Source organism: Physeter macrocephalus, chromosome 4 (assembly GCF_002837175.3).
Source record: "Physeter macrocephalus isolate SW-GA chromosome 4, ASM283717v5, whole genome shotgun sequence".
NCBI lineage: Eukaryota > Metazoa > Chordata > Mammalia > Artiodactyla > Physeteridae > Physeter > Physeter macrocephalus.
The window spans coordinates 28,203,069-28,223,022 of NC_041217.1; the positions used below are offsets into that span (position 1 = coordinate 28,203,069).

General features: G+C 42.1%; 1 protein-coding gene across 1 annotated transcript in view; it reads right to left on the reverse strand.

Annotated features, from left to right (window-relative positions):
• NIBAN1 (niban apoptosis regulator 1) overlaps nucleotides 1-19,954 on the reverse strand; it is a 167,054-nt gene that overhangs the window by 6,667 nt on the left and 140,433 nt on the right. The window contains exons 7-12 of the mRNA XM_024133786.1: nucleotides 15,911-16,015; nucleotides 15,432-15,594; nucleotides 9,018-9,205; nucleotides 5,872-6,033; nucleotides 4,142-4,252; nucleotides 1,911-2,018 (exon numbers count right to left, since the gene is read on the reverse strand). Of these exons, the coding sequence (XP_023989554.1) occupies nucleotides 1,911-2,018; nucleotides 4,142-4,252; nucleotides 5,872-6,033; nucleotides 9,018-9,205; nucleotides 15,432-15,594; nucleotides 15,911-16,015 (837 nt within the window). The remainder of the gene's footprint in view (nucleotides 1-1,910; nucleotides 2,019-4,141; nucleotides 4,253-5,871; nucleotides 6,034-9,017; nucleotides 9,206-15,431; nucleotides 15,595-15,910; nucleotides 16,016-19,954) is intronic.

Consider the following 19,954-nt stretch of genomic DNA (forward strand, 5'->3'; position numbering starts at 1 on the left):
ACCCACGTCCCCTGCATCGGCAGGCGGACTCTCAACCACTGCGCCACCAGGGAAGCCCCAGAATTAAAAAAAAAATCTCCCCAAGCAATTCTAAGATGCAGCTTGGGTTGAGTACCGCAGATCTTGGAAGCTGTGACTTAAAGAACCAAGGGAAACACACTTCAGTAAAATAAAGAATCCTTCTCTGAAGCAGATGCTCCCCTAATTTATTTATTCTGTAAATCCAGATGTTTTTAAATTTCTTTACCCTGATACAATATCCTTCATTACTGAAAACGCTGGGCCTTTCTCTTGAAACCAGTCTCTCATAATTAAAAATCACAAGAGCCTCTTACAGATTGGGTACAACTCTGCGGATTCCTGGAAAAAGGGGAGCAGACAGGAAGGGGGACTTTCCTTACTCTTCTCTCCTCATGGAAGGACGTGGCTCCAAGGACCCCAAATTGCCTTTGGAATTGGAAAAGAAAAATAAGCAGAACATCTGCGTGCAGACATGTCCAAGGTGGACTGAGTCATCCTTTGGATGGCTGGACTTTTCTATCCACATCAGGCAAGAGACAATCATATAGACAGATTCTTTACTGCCCTGATTTGATCAAATCCTTTTCTATGAAAGAAATATACCCTCAGAAATAAGTGCCAGGTACTCGAAATGCCCACGGTTTTCTGAAGAAAAACAGCATTTACAGAATATAAAAATGACCAAAGAAATTTCCGCAGAAAAATAACTCATGCAAAGGATTTTAATGTTCCAATGCTTGGAGACTCTCTTAAGTTGCCAAAAAGCCCTTTTTAAATTCTAAAAAGCTCTTTATCATTTGTGCCAAGAGGGAGCCGGCCTTGCAAATGCCCCAGCTCATAGATCATGTAGCAGTAGTAAAGGTAGTAGTAAATACCATTTTCTGAGTACATACCATATTATCAGTGAGTGGGATCTGGGTTCAAACTCTGGTGGTTCCCAGCTCTGTGACTTTGGGCCCATTACTTAGCCCCTCAGGCTTCCTCATTTGTGCAATGAGGATATAAATAGTACCTCCTCATAGGGTTGTCATGAGTATCATGGAGACAATCCATACAATGTGCCAAGCACATGGCAAGCACTTATCAAATGTTCATTGTATCACCCTAGACTTCTCAGTCTTAAGAAGGATACCGCAAAGTATTATAATCTCCATTTTCTTGATGAAATCTAGGCCAAGAGAGAGGAAAAGTGACTTGCCTGAGGCCCCAGAGCTCATACACAGAGGAGCTGGGACTTGAACCCAGCTCTTGACCCAGCCTCCATAGTTGGCTCATCCATGACCCTGCTCCACAGACTAAGTCACATCTTCACAATCATGGCTGTCACTGGTTGCCTAGTGTTCGTGGCACTTTAAATGGTTTCAGTTTCATTGATTTCAGTAAGCATACATTACTGGATTTCACAGAACAAATAGCCTTTTGTAATCGTGTTACTTAAGGTCTCTTCATGGATGTAGAGGTCAAGTTTCAGAGGACACATTGGACTTATGAGTCACACCATAATGAGGAACCCCTGGTATCCTCAGGCATTCTATGGCAACCCTTAACTTGGCTCAAACTCTGATTATTACCCTTTGAGATTTTGTCTTGTCCAAGGGTCAGCAAATCCAGCCAGCTGCTTGTTTTTGTAAATAAAGTACTATAGGAACACAGACTGCCCGTTTGTTTATGTATCACCTATGGCTGCTTCAGTGCTACAGCAGCAGAACTGAGTGATTGCAACAGAAACAGTATGGCCGTGAAGCCTAAAATATTTACTATCTATTTATTGGAAAAGTTTGTTGACCCCTCCCTGGTCAAATACTGTTTGTAAGCACATCATGACCAAAAAAATTTGCTTCAACTTCATAGGCAACAACAGCAGGCTCTGGAGTAACCCATCCCCTTACTGGTTTGCACACGGACGCCAGTGCCTTCTGCACGGTGGGAAGTGTGATTTGAACCAGCGCCTCTTGAAATATCCTCTTCCGGATGGTGCTGCTGTCATAATCATATTGCTGTCAATACAGAGATAGAAACATAGGCTAAATAGCAACATTACAATCTGTTCACTTTTGCTTAAACAAAAAACTCAGCTACTCACTTCATCTCCCTTTCCCCCCCTAATTTCTGAGGACCCTTGTGGTGTTCCAAGGTTTCAGAGATCTTTCTGTGCAATTCTCTCACACTCTAAGTAAAGGTTATGACTGATAATGTCCCATCTTACCCTCCCCTCTTACACATGTGGAAACTGAGGTAAGATAAAAAAAAACCAGAGTGACTTCTGTGTTAGAAAGTTGAAGACAGAACTGGGGGATGAGTTACTATTTCATCACCCCTGTCTTGAGTTGGTCCATGGGAGTCATGATCACCTCCTTCCTTCACTCTACATCCTGAAAGCAGGATTGGTAGGTTGTAACGATTTCCACAAGGAAAGAGAGCATCTGGCTCACAGCTACGTTAACACCATGGCATGTTAACCAAAGAAGTGCAGTATCTGGAACTGGAAAGATGATGATTCACTCTGTTCTACATGGAACACCCAAACCTAGAGACCAGGGTTTGGTTTTAGGTGTTGCTTTAAAGTGGGGAAGGCACAGACGAACTGGAGCATAGTCACAGGCATGTGAGCAGAATGGTTAAAGAGATTTATACTGGAGAGAATAACTTGGGGCAAAATCGCAGCTCTATTCAAACAACCAAAGGCTACCATGTGGAAGAAGGACATGAACAAAGAGGGTAGAACTAGAATTACCAGTGGTGAGAACTTTGGCTTAGCATTAGGAAGTATGTTCTTGTAGTTAAAAGTGTTCAGGGAAGAGATGGACTGTCCTGAGAGGTAAACATTGTGTTGATGTGGCAGGTTGCATTGACATTGAGACTATCTTTTCTTTCTCAATGGCAGGTTCATTATTTTGTGTGTTACCATGACAAATATTGCTTTTAATCTCAATGATTTGGTTGCCAGAGTTTCCTACTGCCTGTGAGGCATTAAGATCAGGTCTGAAATTCAGGGACCACCTCCTAGGCTCTGTGAGACTTTGATCTTCTGTTCCAAAGCCCTGCTTAGGGAAAGTAGGTAATAAAAAATTAGCGGACTAGGCTTAGGGATAGTTTTAGCTCTAAGCTCACCACGGACTAGCCTGTTGAGCTTACGTTAAGTCATGTGATATCTTAGGAAGTCAGTTTCCTCATCTCTACAATGGAGACATATTCCAATGATCTCACAAGTTCTTGTGAGGATCAAATGAAACAGAATTTTTTAAAAAAAATTTATCTTGGCTGCATTGGGTCTTCGTTGCTGCGCGCGGGCTTTCTCTAGTTGAGGCGAGCAGGGGCTACTCTTCGTTGCGGTGCGTGGGCTTCTCATTGCGGTGACTTCTCTTGTTGCAGAGCATGGGCTCTAGGAGCACGGGCTTCAGCAGTCGTGGCACGTGGGCTCAGTAGTTATGGCTCGCGGGCTCTAGAGCGCAGGCTCAGTAGTTGTGGTGCAGGGGTTTAGTTGCTCCGCGGCATGTGGGATCTTCCTGGGCCAGGGATCGAACCTGTGTCCCCTGCGTTGGCAGGCGGATTCTTAACCACTGTGCCACCTGGGAAGTCTGGGTTGTTTTTTAAAAAGCTTAAAGATATGACCTATATATGTAAGCTCCTATTATTACAGCCATTTTAATATACACTTATGCATGAAGCACATTTAAAACAATTTCATACAGCAGGTATCGTGATGGTTAATTTAAATAGGTTTTACTATACTGTAAACTCCTCGAAGAAAGAGGGTGTGCCTTGACTATTTTTATATTCCATGCAATACCTATCACAATCCTTTGCTTATAGTGGATAGCCAATAAATATCAAGTCCAATTGCTATGCAAGTAAGCCTGGACATGTCACTCCTGGCTGAGGAAGTGACAATGATGCTGAGGACCTGTGGTCCCTAAAGTAGCCACTAGATGGCAGAATAGGCATGAAAGTCGTGGGGGAACTGCTGCTAGGTGATAGGGTGTCTCAGGGAGGAAAGAGAAGGGGAAAGATTTTTTAAAGGGGAGGCAAGTGAAACAGAGAACTTGGTATTTTCCACTTAACAAAACAAATGGGTCACATTCTTGCTTTATGCTTCCCACAAATGAGAGAACAATTTTACCTTTAAGACTCGGAGCTTAACTTTCTCAATGGCGACTGTGGTTTTGGAGGCCTCTCCTTGGAGATGTGGGGAAAGCAACTGCTCAAAAGTGAATACCGCATTCTCCATTAGCTAGAAACCAAAAACAACACAGAAACAGACCGCAGTTACAGGCTGGGATCACTACGCTCTCCAAGTCTAAATCAACTTGGAGAGAAGGAGGTGGTGACCACCAAAGATGGTCACTACCCTGTGGATGACCCAGGGCAACAGGTCCTCCTCCCACTACACGGATTGTGAAACGCATAGGCCCATGGCCACAGCGGCATCAGTAAGAGGCTGGGAAGCACACACACACACACACACACACACACACACACACACACACACACCCCTATGCATGTATGTACACATGTATGTATCTTTTCTTCTCATCTCTTCTCCTTCCACCCTTAACTGGGAAACCCAAGACCGTGGGGTTGAGGATATCATCATCTCCTGTGGTCATCTCCTTCCTGTGTTCTCTGGTGCCTGTGGTCAGGGCTTAATGAAATGAGGTGGCCCCTTAGTTCTGCACCTCCACTTTCAGATGGATGTAAACCATGCCAGCACATCTCTCGCTCCATTTTCCAGACCCCCCGGCCCCTACTTCTCTTCCTTTCTCTGCCAGGCTGGGAAGGGAGGCAGGGTCAGAGCTCAGTGGAGACCGTGGCTGACATGCTCGTGGGTTAGGGAACGGAAGTAGTTCAGATTTCTTATTCTCTGCACTTGTGCCTGTACCTGTTTCACCAGGGTCCAGTACTGTCAAAGGGACTTCAGTCAAACCGTTGACCAATTTTGTTCCTTGTCTGTGTTTAATCCCTCACAACTCAGAGGTTAGATAATAAAGTGTGCCACTTAATCCTGCCTATAACTTTTAAGAAAACAAATCTCCTTTCTTCCCCGAGCCTGTGATCCGAAAGCATCCGACACAATACCTTTCTCTCAGCACTTCAACGCTGTAGTGAACTTATCTAAGAATCTGTCTCACTATCAGCTCCCCAAAGTGGAATCTGGCACAGTGTCCAACCCACAGGAAGCTCCCTTCGAACATTTGTGAAGTAGGCTTCACAATCAAACCCTTAACGGCTTCAATGATCAAACCCTTCCTTCATTTTGAAAGCACTAGAATATGGAACGAGTTTGAGCTATTCACTCCTGCCCTGGAGAAAAAGTTCCTCGTGGGAAAAAAAGGAACCTATCAAGTAGACCCAAGAAATCCAAATTTAAAGCTGTGATTGACTGATTGATTGATTTACTTTTAACTAGGTTAGGGAATTGATTCAAGCCACTTCGTTCTCCATCCTGGCTGCATATTAAAAGCAGTAGGAATGAGAGTGGAAGAAATTTTTTTTTAATTACCAAAAAGATAATATCAAAATCACTGGGAGTGTGGCCTAGACATCAGTATTTCTTAAAAGCTCCCAGATGATTCTAATCTGCAGCCAACATTAATAGCACTGATTAGATAAATCAAGTAATTATCAATTAATGTTACTTTATTTCCCTGAGATATCTCTTCTTTATGATGCTCTTCAACATGGAAGAAAGATGAGCCAGCTGGAACAGCACAAAATATGTCCTTACTCAACATGGTGACTAGAGAAATGGGCCTCATCTCCCTGAGCTACACTAGCACACCTGTCTCATTTGCCGCACTTGTTTCTCTGCTCCCCCATCCTCATCCACGTGGATGACCTCACCGCCCCTACCTCTTGCATGTAGTTCTGCGTCCTCTGGACCACCAGATCGATGTGGGGGAATCTGAAGCGGCTCTTGAGATCCTGCAGGTGCTCCTGAAGCAGGTTGACTTTACTATAACAAGGTTCCATCTTCACGGAATCCAATGGAAGATTCATAAGCCGGTCTAGATGCTGCATTTTGGTGAAGGGAAAAATCACACACCTTCAGACTTAGGAACTATATTACATGACTATTACATATTACAGAAATTCTAAACAATCACACATGTTATTAGACTGAGTCACTTCTCAGATCACTATATCTGTGACATCTTCATTGTCTTATTTCTGTTCTTGGATGGGTTCCTAGGGCAGCTCTATTGCTAGGATAGAGATTGGTAGAAGAACCAACTGGACGATGGACGCTCCCAGGGCTGCATTCAGTGGGGCTCAGTCTTGTCAAGCTCTTGATGGACTCCAAGTACCCACTTCCAGAGCTCAAGAGTTCAGGAAGGCTCTTTGGCACATGGAACTGCTGTTGGCTCACAAGCCTCCAAAGCCTTCTTTAATGAGTGACATCCCTCTCAGAAAATCCCAGGGAGTTCAGGATGCCCCCTGGACTCTACGAGTAAAGCCAGAGTCCCGACAGTTCTCTGAGGCTCTGTCAGTGCCCAAGGGCTTTCCTCTGCTAGTGGATGGGGAGGTGGGTGAGATAGGAAGAGGCCTAGCCTAGAAGAGGTATCCAGTTTTAAAACCTGAGGTCCCCCCTCCTCTAGTTTGTACAAGTGATAAATTGATCGATGAGGCCATACGACTTCCAGCAAGAGGACAGCAACTGACCTCATCCATTAAGGACCTCAAGTATTATCAACATAGTCTTACACTATGAGCGTTTTTGCCAACAGAATGCATCTTATTTTCCAAGCTTATTTAAAAGTAATTTTAAAAATTGAATATTGGAGATTTAGAATAAACAGGAGGGTGGGTGGAGAAAGAGAAGACAGAAAGAAAGGTGCTGAAAATGAAGGCCTAGGGAGAAATGGGGAGTAACACAGTAACAGGGTGATTGTGAATAATATAGGATGTGCTGTCTGAGTTTCAGGTCACAGAAAAGAGATAAATCTAGAGTTCTAGATTTCTCTAAACAAGAATTTAACAAGGGGACTTCCCTGGTGGCTCAGTGGTTAAAAATCTGCCTGCCAATGCAGGGGACACACCACGACTACTAAGCCTGCGTGCTAGAGCCCGTGAGCCACAACTACTAAGCTTGCATGCCACAACTACTGGAGCCTGTGTGCCTAGAGCCCGTGCTCTGCAACGAAGAGTAGCCCTCGCTCACCGCAACTAGAGAAAGCCCGCGTGCAGCAACGAAGACCCAACACAGCCAAAAATAAATATTAATTAATTAAAAAAAGATACAGAAACTTGGTTATTTATAAGAAAAAAAAGAATTTAACAAGGACCCACTTTCATTGTGCTTGTAAAAGGAAAATATTACTCCCTTTAAGAAGTGAGTCCTGGAGAACCTCACTGAAGTAGAATTAATGACCAAAAGCATGCTGTCAAACTTGCCCCTTGACATATAATTTGTAATGTGCCTATTTTTTTAAATATCAATTAAACAGACAGGAGAGGAAAAATCAATCAGTTACCACTTTGCTCCTGTAAGACTGGAAGAAGTTAAACAAGTGATTCCCTAATGCTGACAGGAATATAAAGGAGAAAGTCCTCTGCCATGTACAATTGGTAGAATTGTAAAATTTTAATACTTTTTTTGGGAAGCAAATGGAAACATCAGTTACCATGAGAAATATTCCTACTTTTCAACCCAGCAATCCGGTCCTAGGCATCTATCCCATAGAAATAAAAGCATCAGAGTAAATGAATATATATAACAAGATTATTTATTGCAGCTTTGTTCATGGTGCTAGCAACATTTGGATGATTGAATAAATCATGGTGTATTCGTACATGAAATATTATGAGGTTATTACAAAAAATGATTTAGAGCTAGAACAGTTAACTTAAAAATTGTTTCATGAGGTATTTTTGAATGAGAAAACTGAAAAGCAGAGCAGTATACATAATATAATCCCATTTTTCTAAGAGCAAACTACCTAAAAAAACATAGCCTACAAGATGTGTGTGTTTTATAGGCTATATGAGCATGGAGAAAAGCACAGAATAGCATATGCTAAGTTGTTAATACTAGTTGCTTGAGTGGAGGGAGGGGATATGGGGGGAGGAGGGAGAGTAAAGTTAAGTTCAAAAAAAGGCTACAATAAGAAACCTCAAAATATTTACAAATGATCTTGTTTATATACAATTTTGTGTATGTATGCATTAAAAAAAAAGAAAGGGAAAGAAACAGAGGTGTCTGGTTTTATCCACTAACTTGTAGGGATGTCCATCGTGATATGACAAGTGTAAAACAAAGCTGCCCAGTTATGTCTGTCAGTGATTCTCAAATTTTAGGCTACATCAAGTCCTTTGGAGGTCTTGTTAAAACAGAGTGCTGGGCCCTACCCCAGAGTTTCTGATCTGGTAAATCATCAGTGGGGCCTGAGAATTTGCATTTTTAGCAGCCATATGATGATGATGATGCTGGTCCAAGGACCATACTTTGAGAAACATTGGTTTTTATCATGAGTCAATACTTTTGGAAGCAAACAAACCAAGAAACAGAATTTATATAAATGAGGATATACGTGTATATATTTGTATGAACAAGGGAGAAGCAGGTGAAAACGCATACTAAGCTATTTATATTAGTTAATTCAGGGAGTTGGAAGTGGAGAGGACTTAGAAGTTGGGGGTGGACTAAAATTAGGTGGGTATGGGTGATGGTGATTAATTTTGCCTTTATATAAGTATTTTTGTATATTGTTTACCTTATACAAGCATGTTATTAGTTTTGCAACTTGAAAAGCATTAAAAAAGGAAAGCAGGTAGATAGATGGATGAATGGATGAATGAATAATGTATTTGAATGAATCGAAGAAAGGTTAGATGAATAGATGGAAGGGCAGCTGAATGGAAGGAAAGAAAGAAGGAAGGAAGGGAGAGAGGGAGGGAGGGAGGGAGGGAGGAAAGAATGAATGAATGCAGATAAAGACCCACAAAAAGGCAGTCCCAGGCAGACCATTCACACTCCACTCCCTGGCTTCGTATCCTACCTCCTTTAGCTGGGCACTGTCTTTGGTGGTCTGAAAGTTCTGGTTAAGTTCATCCACTTCTTTTTCAAAGAGTGAACGTACTTCACTGAATCCTGAGCTCACCGGTCCCATGAGCTCCTCCAGAATGGATGCCAGGAATGGCTGCACGCTCTCTGCACAACTTCTCTCTGCTGGCTGAGCCACCATCGCTGAGGTAGGAAAAGGCCAGAAAACTGTGAGTGATGGCAAAATTGGATTCAGAGGCACTGGAGCGGGGCCAAGCTGGACAGTGCCCCACAGAGCTATTTAACAGCCAAGGCAAGCTCAAATGGGCAAGACAGACCAACGCAGTGAGTCCTGTGCCAGCACTCACCAGAATGGAAAACCATCAAAGAGAATCTCTCTTTGAGTATTGGAACAAGGACAATCTCTCCCCTCCCCAAGATTACCTCTCCCCTGGGATGAAATGCATTTTTCTGCTTGGTCCCTATGAATATATAATGCCTATTACAAAAAAAAGAAAATGCCAATGACCCATCTATTTCCTATCAATCATCATCATTATAAATTCATAGTTTGTCTTCTAAAAACACAATTTATTAAGTTTTAATTCATTTTTCTAAGAGTTAATCAGTCGATATAATTCACTTCCCCTCCCTGCTTCTCAAGGGCCTTTTTAAAAACTCAAGTACCATCTTTTTGTGGGGCAAATGGAAACAAATCCCAACTGGTTTGCCACCCCGCCTCCCATCCCCACCCCCAGTTTTAAAACACATGCTATTTTTTCTGATAATCAAGGATGACATGCTTAGTGACAGAAACATAAAGAGTACAGAAAATCATAAAGAGGGATTTAAAAAAATGTAAACATACTCTTACTTCCTAGAGGAACTACTGTCATTTGATTTATTTATTTAGTTAGTTATTTAGTTATTTTTTTAACATCTTTATTGGAGTAGGATTGCTTTACAATGGTGTGTTAGTTTCTGCTTTATAACAAAGTGAATCAGTTAGACATGTACATATGTCCCCATATCTCTTCCCTCTTGCATCTCCCTCCCTCCCACCCTTCCTATTCCACCCCTCCAGATGGTCACAAAGCACCGAGCTGATCTCCCTGTGCTATGTGGCTGCTTCCCATTAGCTATCTATTTTACATTTGGTAGTGTATATATGTCCATGCCACTCTCTCACTTTGTCCCAGCTTACCCTTCCCCCTCCCCATATCCTCAAGTCCGTTCTTTAGTAGGTCTGTGTCTTTATTCCTGTCTTGCCTCTAGGCTCTTCATGACCTTTTTTTTTTTTTTCGTAGATTCCATATACATGTGTTAGCATACGGTGTTTGTTTTTCTCTTTCTGACTTACTTCACTCTGTATGACAGACTCTAGGTCCATCCACCTCACTACAAATAACTCAATTTCGTTTCTTTTTATGGCTGAGTAATATTCCATTGTATATATGTGCCACATCTTCTTTATCCATTCATCTGTCAATGGACACTTAGGTTGCTTCCATGTCCTGGCTATTGTAAATAGAGCTGCATACGACCCAGCAATCCCACTACTGGGCATAAACCCTGCAAAAACCATAATTCAAAAAGAGTCATGTACCAAAATGTTCATTGCAGCTCTATTTACAATAGCCAGGACATGGAAGCAACCTAAGTGTCCATCAACAGATGAATGGATTATGGTAGTTCTGTTTTTAGTTTTTTAAGGAACCTCCATACTGTTCTCCATAGTGGCTGTATCAATTCACATTCCCACCAGCAGTGCAAGAGTGTTCCCTTTTCTCCACACACTCCCCAGCATTTATTGTTTCTAGATTTTTTGATGACAGCCATTCTGAGGGGTGTGAGGTGATACCTCCTTGTAGTTTTGATTTGCATTTCTCTAATGATTAATGATGTTGAGCATTCTTTCATGTGTTTGTTGGCAATCTGTATATCTTCCTTGGAGAAATGTCTATTTAGGTCTTCTGCCCATTTTTGGATTGGGTTGTTTGTTTTTTTGATATTGAGCTGCATGAGCTGCTTGTAAATTTTGGAGATTAATCCTTTGTCAGTTGCTTCATTTGCAAATATTTTCTCCCATTCTGAGGGCTGTCTTTTGGTCTTGTTTATGGTTTCCTTTGCTGTGCAAAAGCTTTTAAGTTTCATTAGGTCCCATTTGTTTATTTTTGTTTTTATTTCCATTTCTCTAGGAGGTGGGTCAAAAAGAGGAGCGTAGTAAAGATCCCGATTCAGTAAGTCTGGATACGACATGGAAATCTGCATTTCTTTTTAAGTGCTAAGGTGATTCTCATGATTAACCAGGTTTGGAAGCAGCAATGCAGTAAAGGAAGTCTGAGATGGAAGAGGCTTGAGCTCACTCTGTGGATGGAAGTCTAGCTTTGTGGAACTCTTTAAGTCACCTAACTTTGTACGGGATCAAAGAAGTACAAACTCATCTCAGTGTCCAGGCCCTCATTTTACAGATGGGAAAAAGGGGGCCTGGAGATGTTAGCTGATTCAACCAAGGTCACACTCTAATTTTCAGATCCAGAATTATAATTCAAATATATATATATTTTTTTTTTTTGCAGTACGCAGGCCTCTCACTGTTGTGGCCTCTCCCGTTGCGGAGCACAGGCTCCGGACGCGCAGGCCCAGCGGCCATGGCTCACGGGCCCTGCCGCTCCGCGGCATGTGGGATCCTCCCGGACGGGGGCACGAACCCGTGTCCCCTGCATCGGCAGGCGGACTCTCAACCACTGCGCCACCAGGGAAGCCCTACTTCTTTATTTTTATTGGCAAATAACTTGCTTATGGTGAGACAAGTGGCCACATTCTCATTTCAATTTGCAGAAATATTTCACAGAGTTACAGAGGATCAGACTGCCTCTTACTCTGAGAATCTGAGATGACCAATACTACTGATACTGTGAGTAACTCATAAATATTTGAGATATAAAATATTAACCAGGTCATACACTTACTAGGGAAAAACCCCTTTCTATTGTATGATTCAAATATGAAACAATCTCTGACTCTTAAAAATAACTTACTTGATACCAAAATGCAAAATCATTTGCCAGGAAGATAAGTGAATTATTTATAAATTAACTCTGAGAGAAGAACTATTTGAAAAGTGTCTAATTGAAATTTCAGAATAATCATGAACACGGGTAATATACATAAAAGATTTAGCAGCTGGCTGATGTCCGCTGCCGCACGGGGGCAGAGAGAGGCACAGAGAGGGGTCGTGGAAGGCCATGTTCCTCTCTGCCTGATTCCCCCTTGCCTATGTACCACCATGTGCTCCAGCCCCCTCTCTGTGCCTTTATTCAGTGTTCCTTTCACCTGTGCCTTCCTTCCTCCACCTCTGCTTGTAAACATCCTACTCGCCTCTTGAAGGCCAAGTTTAAATTTCACCTACTCAGGACAGCCTAATGCCCGGAACCACCACACAGCTTCCTGAACTATGGTCTGCTGGTGTTTCCTTAATGATCGAATAAATTTTACATCCCACACAGGTATGCTCTGCTATTTTTCAAGGATGCAGAGGTGCTGCTGTAATGATTCATGTGTTGTGACACATTAATTCAAGAGCCAGACATTAATTCAGTTGAGCAGAGTGATTAAGAGAGAAAATGCTGGGGCTGGGGGCTGGGTTTGGCCTGACTGTCACACTCTACCTTTGGAATCTCAGGCAAATTACTTAACCTCTACCTCAGTTTTCTCATCTGTAAAATGCGGATCATAAGAGTAATTACTCTGAGGGTTATGGTGAGGATTAAATGAGTTCACTGTGTTCAAAGTGCTCAGAACCCTATGTGACCCTCTGGAAGTACTCAGTAACTGTTAGTTCTTACTATACCTGTTAGCATTACCATTCTTTCCCATCAACTGACACTAAAACAGTACTCTCATTGTGAGGAGCCCACATGGTTTTTTGAAGTCGAAATGGTTCCTGCTTAGGAACTGCTGTGCTCTCTGTTCTTGCCTCTTTTATGGCATTTGTAATATTTTTCCTTCTGTTTCAGTATCTGTGACATGCTTTTTATCTTCTTCTACTTGTAAAATCATGTCTTCTTCTTTGACTCTTCATAGACCTTGTATTCAGCAGGAGCAGAATAAATGTTTATTAAATGAGTCAGTATTTGTGGGGCAGAACTTAAGCCAGTTGCTTCACTCTCAAGAGTCATATGGGAAGAAATGGAGAGATTGCTACTTTAACACTCCCAAAGTTTTTTTTTGAAATCCAAAGTCCTTTATCAATGCAGCCTGATGTGCACTTTCTTGTTTTAAAGGGAGAGAACCAAAGGCCTGGTTACAATGTGTTTCTGATATTCCGTTTTAAAAAGACCTGATCACGATTTCCTTTTAAGGCTTCCTTTAGGAAACGAAAACTAGTCCAGGGCAGAATATTTTTCCATTTTATGTGAAATATACTGGAGCCACAGAGATTTAGGCAAGAGAGAAAGAGAGACCGGTTTAATTCAGGCCATGAGAATGGCCACTGTTAGGCTCAGCTCAGCTCCAGACAACAAGAATGTATGCGGTCACAGGAGTTGGGTGTTGGCAGTTTTAAGCTGTATAAAGCATTTCAATATATAGTCAACTCTAGATCTGTTGAGCTAATAAAGGAATAAGAGACCTGGATAATAGGAAACAGAAAACACTCTGAAGTTAATTTATATCTGGCTTTAGAAGGCATCACCTGAACAGATTCAGACACACACTCCTTTGCTCTAGTTATGCCTCCTCCAACCTCCTCTCAGGAGGGCCTGTTAGAAGAGCCTGGAGCGAGCTGGGCTGCAGTATGAACAGCGTCTGAAGTGCAGAGGATAATCCACCAAGCAGAAAATCCCATCAGGTTCTAAGTCTCTTGAGCACAGGAACTGGGTCTTCCCTGTTCACTGCTAAAGCTCCATCGCCTTGCTCAGAAAGCACTTAGTGACTATTTTTTGAATGAATGAGTGAGTGAATAATTTGAAAACTGACTATATAAGAAGATTGCTGATAAACAATCACAGATGAGCCGGCATGCTTTCCCTCTGAAATGATGTTCAGTGTGGTGTGCCTTTTGGGATGTAGGAATGCAGAACCATAGAATTTTATCCTGTAGGATCCCTCAGAGGTCATCTAAGTTCTCTTGTGTGGAAACACGCAAACTTCTTTCTTTCAAGGGCCAGATACTGAACATTTTCAGCTTTGCCGCCCCTAAGGTCTCAGTTCTAATGACTCAACAGTGCCTTTGTAGCATGGAAGCAGCCTCAGCCAGTACATAAATGAGTGGGCACAGCTGTCTTCCAATAAAATGCTATTTACAAAAATAGGTGGCAGGCCAGCTTTGGCCCAAGAGCCACAGTGTGCTGACCCCAATCTCATGGGCCCTTGTGATTTCAGAGGAGGACACTGAGGCACACAGAGGTCGAGTGACCTCCCTGAGCACACATGACTAGCTAACATTAGAGCTGGGACTATAGACGGTTCCCTACTTAGGATGGTTTGACTTACGATTTTTCAAGTTTACAGTGGTGTGAAAGCAATAGGCGTTCAGCAGAAACTGTACCTCAAATTTTGAATTTTGATCTTTTCTGGGGCTAGTGATAAGCAGTAAGATTCTCTCTCGTGATGCTGGGCAGTGTCAGCAGCCGCTATTCCCCATCAGCCACCGCATCACGAGGGTAAACAACCGATACACTGACAACCATTCTGTTCCCAGACAGCCTTCTGTTTTTCATCTTTGGTACAGTATTCAATAAATTAAATGAGATATTCAACACTTTATTATAAAAGAGACTTTGTGTTAGATGATTTTTCCCAACTGTAGGCTAATATAAGTGTTCTGAGCGTGTTTAAGGTAACTAGGCTAAGCTATGGTATTTGGTAGGTTAGATGTACTAAATGCATTTTCAACTTACTATGGATTTTTTGGCATGTAACCCCATCGTAAGTGGAGGAAGATCTGTAGGATCCAGATTTATTGACTCTAAGCCAAAAGTTTTTTTCTTGTTAAAGGAAAATCCATTATTCACTGATTCAAATGTTCACTGTGAGTCTGCATATACCAGGCATGGTACTAGGCACTGGGAATACCTGAGTGAACCAGAGCAGCACGGCTCTGCTCTTAGAGAGCTTACAGCAGGGAGAGGGCAGGAGCAGAGCCATTACAATTTGGTATAAGAAGTGCTACAACGGGAGAGGTGCAGGATCAGGATACACAGGCACCACTACAAGGCAAGCAGCAACGTTTCCTCCACCCTGTGTCGTTGAAGTTTCCAAGCGGAGGCCCTTAAGAGCACCACCAGCACGCTCCATTTCAAGTGTTATCATCTCCTTCCAAATCCCTCGTTTAATTCTCCTCTGAAACTAGGAATTCTCACTATGTGATGGAGCCTTAGATACACAGCTTATTTAGTTTGTAGGAGCATGGATTAGCTCCACTGACCTTTGATCTTTCCAATTAAAAAGTTCTTTGAGTTCACAATCTGATCCATGTCTGAACGGATGGTGCCTTCCAGGCCTTTCGTCAGAGCCCTGCATTCCTCCTTCAATGCACTTAATCCTTCTGAAACTTGATGCCGAACCAGGTTGTAGGCCTCTTCGAGGAGCTGCAACAGAGAATAACACATAAACTGGGGGCTCTGTCGTGCGTCAGCACCTGAGGGAGTCAAGTAGAGGCGGGTGGGTTAATCACAGACAATCGCAACATAAACAAAACTGCACACACATTCTAATTTGTCTTTCAAAGTTTGAGTCTGTTTGGATTAGTCCTCATGTAAGTGAGACTGAGCAGACGGGGCAGTTCTCCACCCAGGGAAGGAATTACGTATCAAAAAAAAAAAAAAAAAAAAAAAACCCTAAAAAGAGAAGGGAAAGGAATGTTCATTTTGAATAGCACAGCTGCAGAGCAAAATCACCGCTTACACCAAACCAGGCCCTCTTTCTGTCGTTCTTCTTCCCCTTCATTTTAGGCAGGATGTCTCTCTGAAGGGTTGGCATGAGCTCCTCCATCACCAGGTTACTCAGGATCTGTCAAGAGGAAGAGAGCCTCAGAGCTGGTTTAGTTGGTGACGCCTAAATCTCAGCATCAGGCTAACTGAAGGTGTCATAACTGGCCACCCCCGTGCTGGCTACATGAGATTGTCCTGCGTTACATGAAATCTGTTAGGTTAATAGTTTAACTCTGGGTCTGAGGCCACAGAAATCTCTAGGAAGACAATCCTAGATGGTAAACGTTCTCAAATATCTGCAAGGAACAGTCACGTCTGTTGACATTTTCCCATTGGAAAGGACAAATTCCTCAGTTCAAACTTCTACTAGTCAAACTAGAAGAATCTAGCCCATTTAGGATAAGAGGGGGAACTTCAATTATAGATAAGGGTATCCTTAGCAAAACTGTGAAGGGGGTCAGGCTTGGTTTTGGTGGCTTGAGTTCTTGTCTGTATCCCCTGAGACCATCGTTTCCCCTGGAGCTTTCTTGGGATCTAAGTGTCTTCATGCCCTTTGTCCCGACTGCACCCTGAATCCCACCTCCATCTTCTTTAAAGTTTAGAAAAAGAAGGGAATAACAAATACTTTGGAACAACTGGACATTGGTGGGATGAGCAGAATATGGGCGGGGGTTGTCTACAGTTTTCAGGGTGTTTTTAAAAAACTATTGGTCCCAAGTCTTTCCTAAAATGCTGAGGTGAAGCAGCATTTTTGAGAAGTTTAAGAGGAACTTGACATGTGCAAACTCCATAGAAATCAGCAAGTCCAAAAATTAGGTTCAAGTACATAATCAATAATTCATGAACCTCATCTTGCCCAATGGAGTAAATTCTTGTCTGGAACACATTTGCCCAAGAGTAATGGAAGTGTTGGCGTGGGGACAGTGAGCTGAGAGAGTAAGGACACTGACGCCAGAACTTCAAATCAATGGGAAAGATTGTCTTAGTTTAAAAGTATTAAATTCAAGAATCATAATAATCGTCCAAATTTATCCTCTTGCAGAGATTGGCTTGAATCTGAGCATGAGCGTGAAAGGATTTGAAAGATGAAAATGTTATACCGTCCAAAGAACAAGAACATTCCATTTGGGTGGGCTTATAGTTTTCTTTTAGTCTTTCCCATACAATGTTCCAAGAAATTTGGTTCTATTTTATAACTTAAGGGATTGGAAAGGAAATATAGCTTGTCTGGAAAAAAAAGGAGGGGGATGGGAGTGGGTTGAAAGGGAGGGGGAGGGGGTTGGTGATGAGGGAATAGCTCTGGGGCAGGCAGAGGCCAACTCGGTCTCATCCTAACAGCTCTTCTTCCTGTAAACGTCAGCCCCACCATATCCTGACCTCGTGAGGATCCTCACCCACCCAGGATCTGCTCTGAGATTCCCTACCTTGGTCAGCCCTCCATGAGCAGGGTCCAAAGTCCTGGGGCTATCGGAAAGAAAGTAGCTAATCTAATAAAACCAATCATGCTAATGAAGGAGTCTCCCCAACCTTCCCTCTTCAGAATAGAATCCACTGAGTTTTACCGTAAGGAACCTAAAGATATCTCCCGTGCTTTAAAAAAGGGTGTGTGTGTAAATTTAATTGCTGGGATTTAACTGGGAGATTTTAAAATTCCACCACACATGTAAGAAACCAAACCTGGCGTTAGGTTGATCGAAACCCAGAAACGCAGGCCCGCTCCCTGAAGGCCACACCACGTGTTACCTTCCAGATGCTGCAGCTGTGAGGAAGGTATGAGGCCCAGAGAGACTGCCCTCCTTCCTGAGGCTGGCCTCATGGTCTGATCAGGCTGTTGGCCTTGTGCCCTTTGTGTTACTCAGCAACCATGTGTGAAAGAATCCATTTAAACGGGTCACATTCAAGGTCATTAGACAAAAGACAACCTATGGACAAGGCCTAAAAAAATGTGGATAGTCTTCTGGTCTTGAAACCACCCTGATCTGTGGGAATTTTGAGCTGTTCTCTTGGCCCACCTGGTTAATTTAAAGGCAAATAATAAGTATACCACATAGCTTGTACTTACATTTTACAAAATGCTTTCCCTCATGACTTCATTTGATACATTTTTTATTAAGTAGAAAATATATTGATGCTTTTACTGGTGTACAGATATTTTCACCTTAATAGTCTGTCAGGCTGGTTATTCTAAGATATTTTGCTTTGCCTAGACACTTGCCTAAAATAACCATTACCACGAGGGCACGCCATACTTGCTGTATGAGTCATTACTAAGAAGATAATAACGTAACAATGCTGAAAATTTTCTGAATACAGTCCCCTAGGATAGAAGGGGTTAGGACAATGTTATGATTAAGTTCTTAGCAGACAGGAAAAAAATGCAAATAAATTCAGTGCTTTAAACAAAAGACGTCATATTCTCAAACTCAGTTATGCTATGCCCTTTTCTTTAACTACTTGGTAGCTTCTTTGGGGCTCTGACCTCTTTTTTCTGTGGGTCGTAGGACAGACACTGCTTCAGCTCCACGTGCAAGCGGTTACGGTGAAGCTTACCCTCACCAGGCCCCACACAAGAAAGTCTTGAAAGTTACTTCCTTTTACCAGCTTCTTAAAGGATCACCTGACATGGCTCAAAATGCATATCTGTCAAAGACTGGCTTTGTGACTTGGGCCAACTTCTCTGAATGTTCTTTCTCTTGCCTGGAGGGTACTGTACAAATTATCCTGAAATGCCCTTCCAGTGCTCACATCTTATGAGTCTGTGATTTCACCAAAGAAACTTAGATTCCTGGGGGAGTAAAACTTCATATTGGGTCACTTAAAAACTCCAGATTTTACTGATTTCTTCTCTGGTCTTTGTTTTGTTTTGTTTTCCCCTTTAAGGTATTTTTTTATACAGCAAAATTGGTACCTTCCTGTGACTGCTTTGTGCTAATGCTTTATGATGTCCATATATGAACAGACCCACATATGTACCCACACACACTTCTAAGGCTGCCTTGTTCTCTGGATGTTTCTAGATATGTCTTGCCTCACCACGATGGCAAGGGATGAGTCATTTCATTCTTTTACACCTCACAGCAATTCACACCTATCAGCCCCAAGTAAAGAGCAGAAAGTCAACAAAAGAAAACAAACTCAATACTTAACTCCCAGAAAGGACTTAGTACCTGCTTTCAATGCAATCGTGAAGGAATGTGAGCTGATGTGAGAGTTCAAATGAAAGAAAAAATTAAGTACCCTAGCTAAACTCAAGGAGCTAAATAACTGTTTAACTTGGTATAGTCCCATGGTTGGTGTTGATCTTTCACTGGACCAGAAGTCGGAAGCCATCATTTCCTTTGCCATTTATCCACTTAGCATGTGACCAAAACAACCAGCTCCACAAGGCAAGGACCATGCTGCCTTGTCCATCTCTGGTTCACTAGCACCCAGCATAGTGCCTGGAATATAGCAGCTCAATAAATAATTGTTGAATGAATAAAACTGGGCAAGTCACTTAATCGCTCCATTCCTCCCTCAGTTTTCTCATTTACAAAATGGAAATAATAACTGCTCTACATATCTCATGAGATTGATAAAACAAACAGAGTTAGCATTTGAACATTAAAAAGTACCATACAATGGCATTTTAATATTGGTATATCTATTAAATATGCATGTTTATATAACAGGCCAATCAATGGCAAATGGTTCAGCCTCCCCTATGCTTTCATTTTTCTTTTTGGCATAAGTATGGCTAGTCCTTAATCCTCTCAGATGTATAAATGGATGTGCTTCCGCCAAATATCAGAAACCAAGAATTGATTAAAGTTCTTGAGTAAGTCTCAGGATGGGAAATAACTGAGTTTAGAATCCACCAAAAAAAAAAAAAGGAAAAGAAAAGAAACAAACGGGACCTAATGAAACTTAAAAGCTTTTGCACAGCAAAGGAAACCATAAACAAGACGAAAAGACAACCCTCAGAATGGGAGAAAATATTTGCAAACAAAGCAACTGACAAAGGATTAATCTCCAAAAT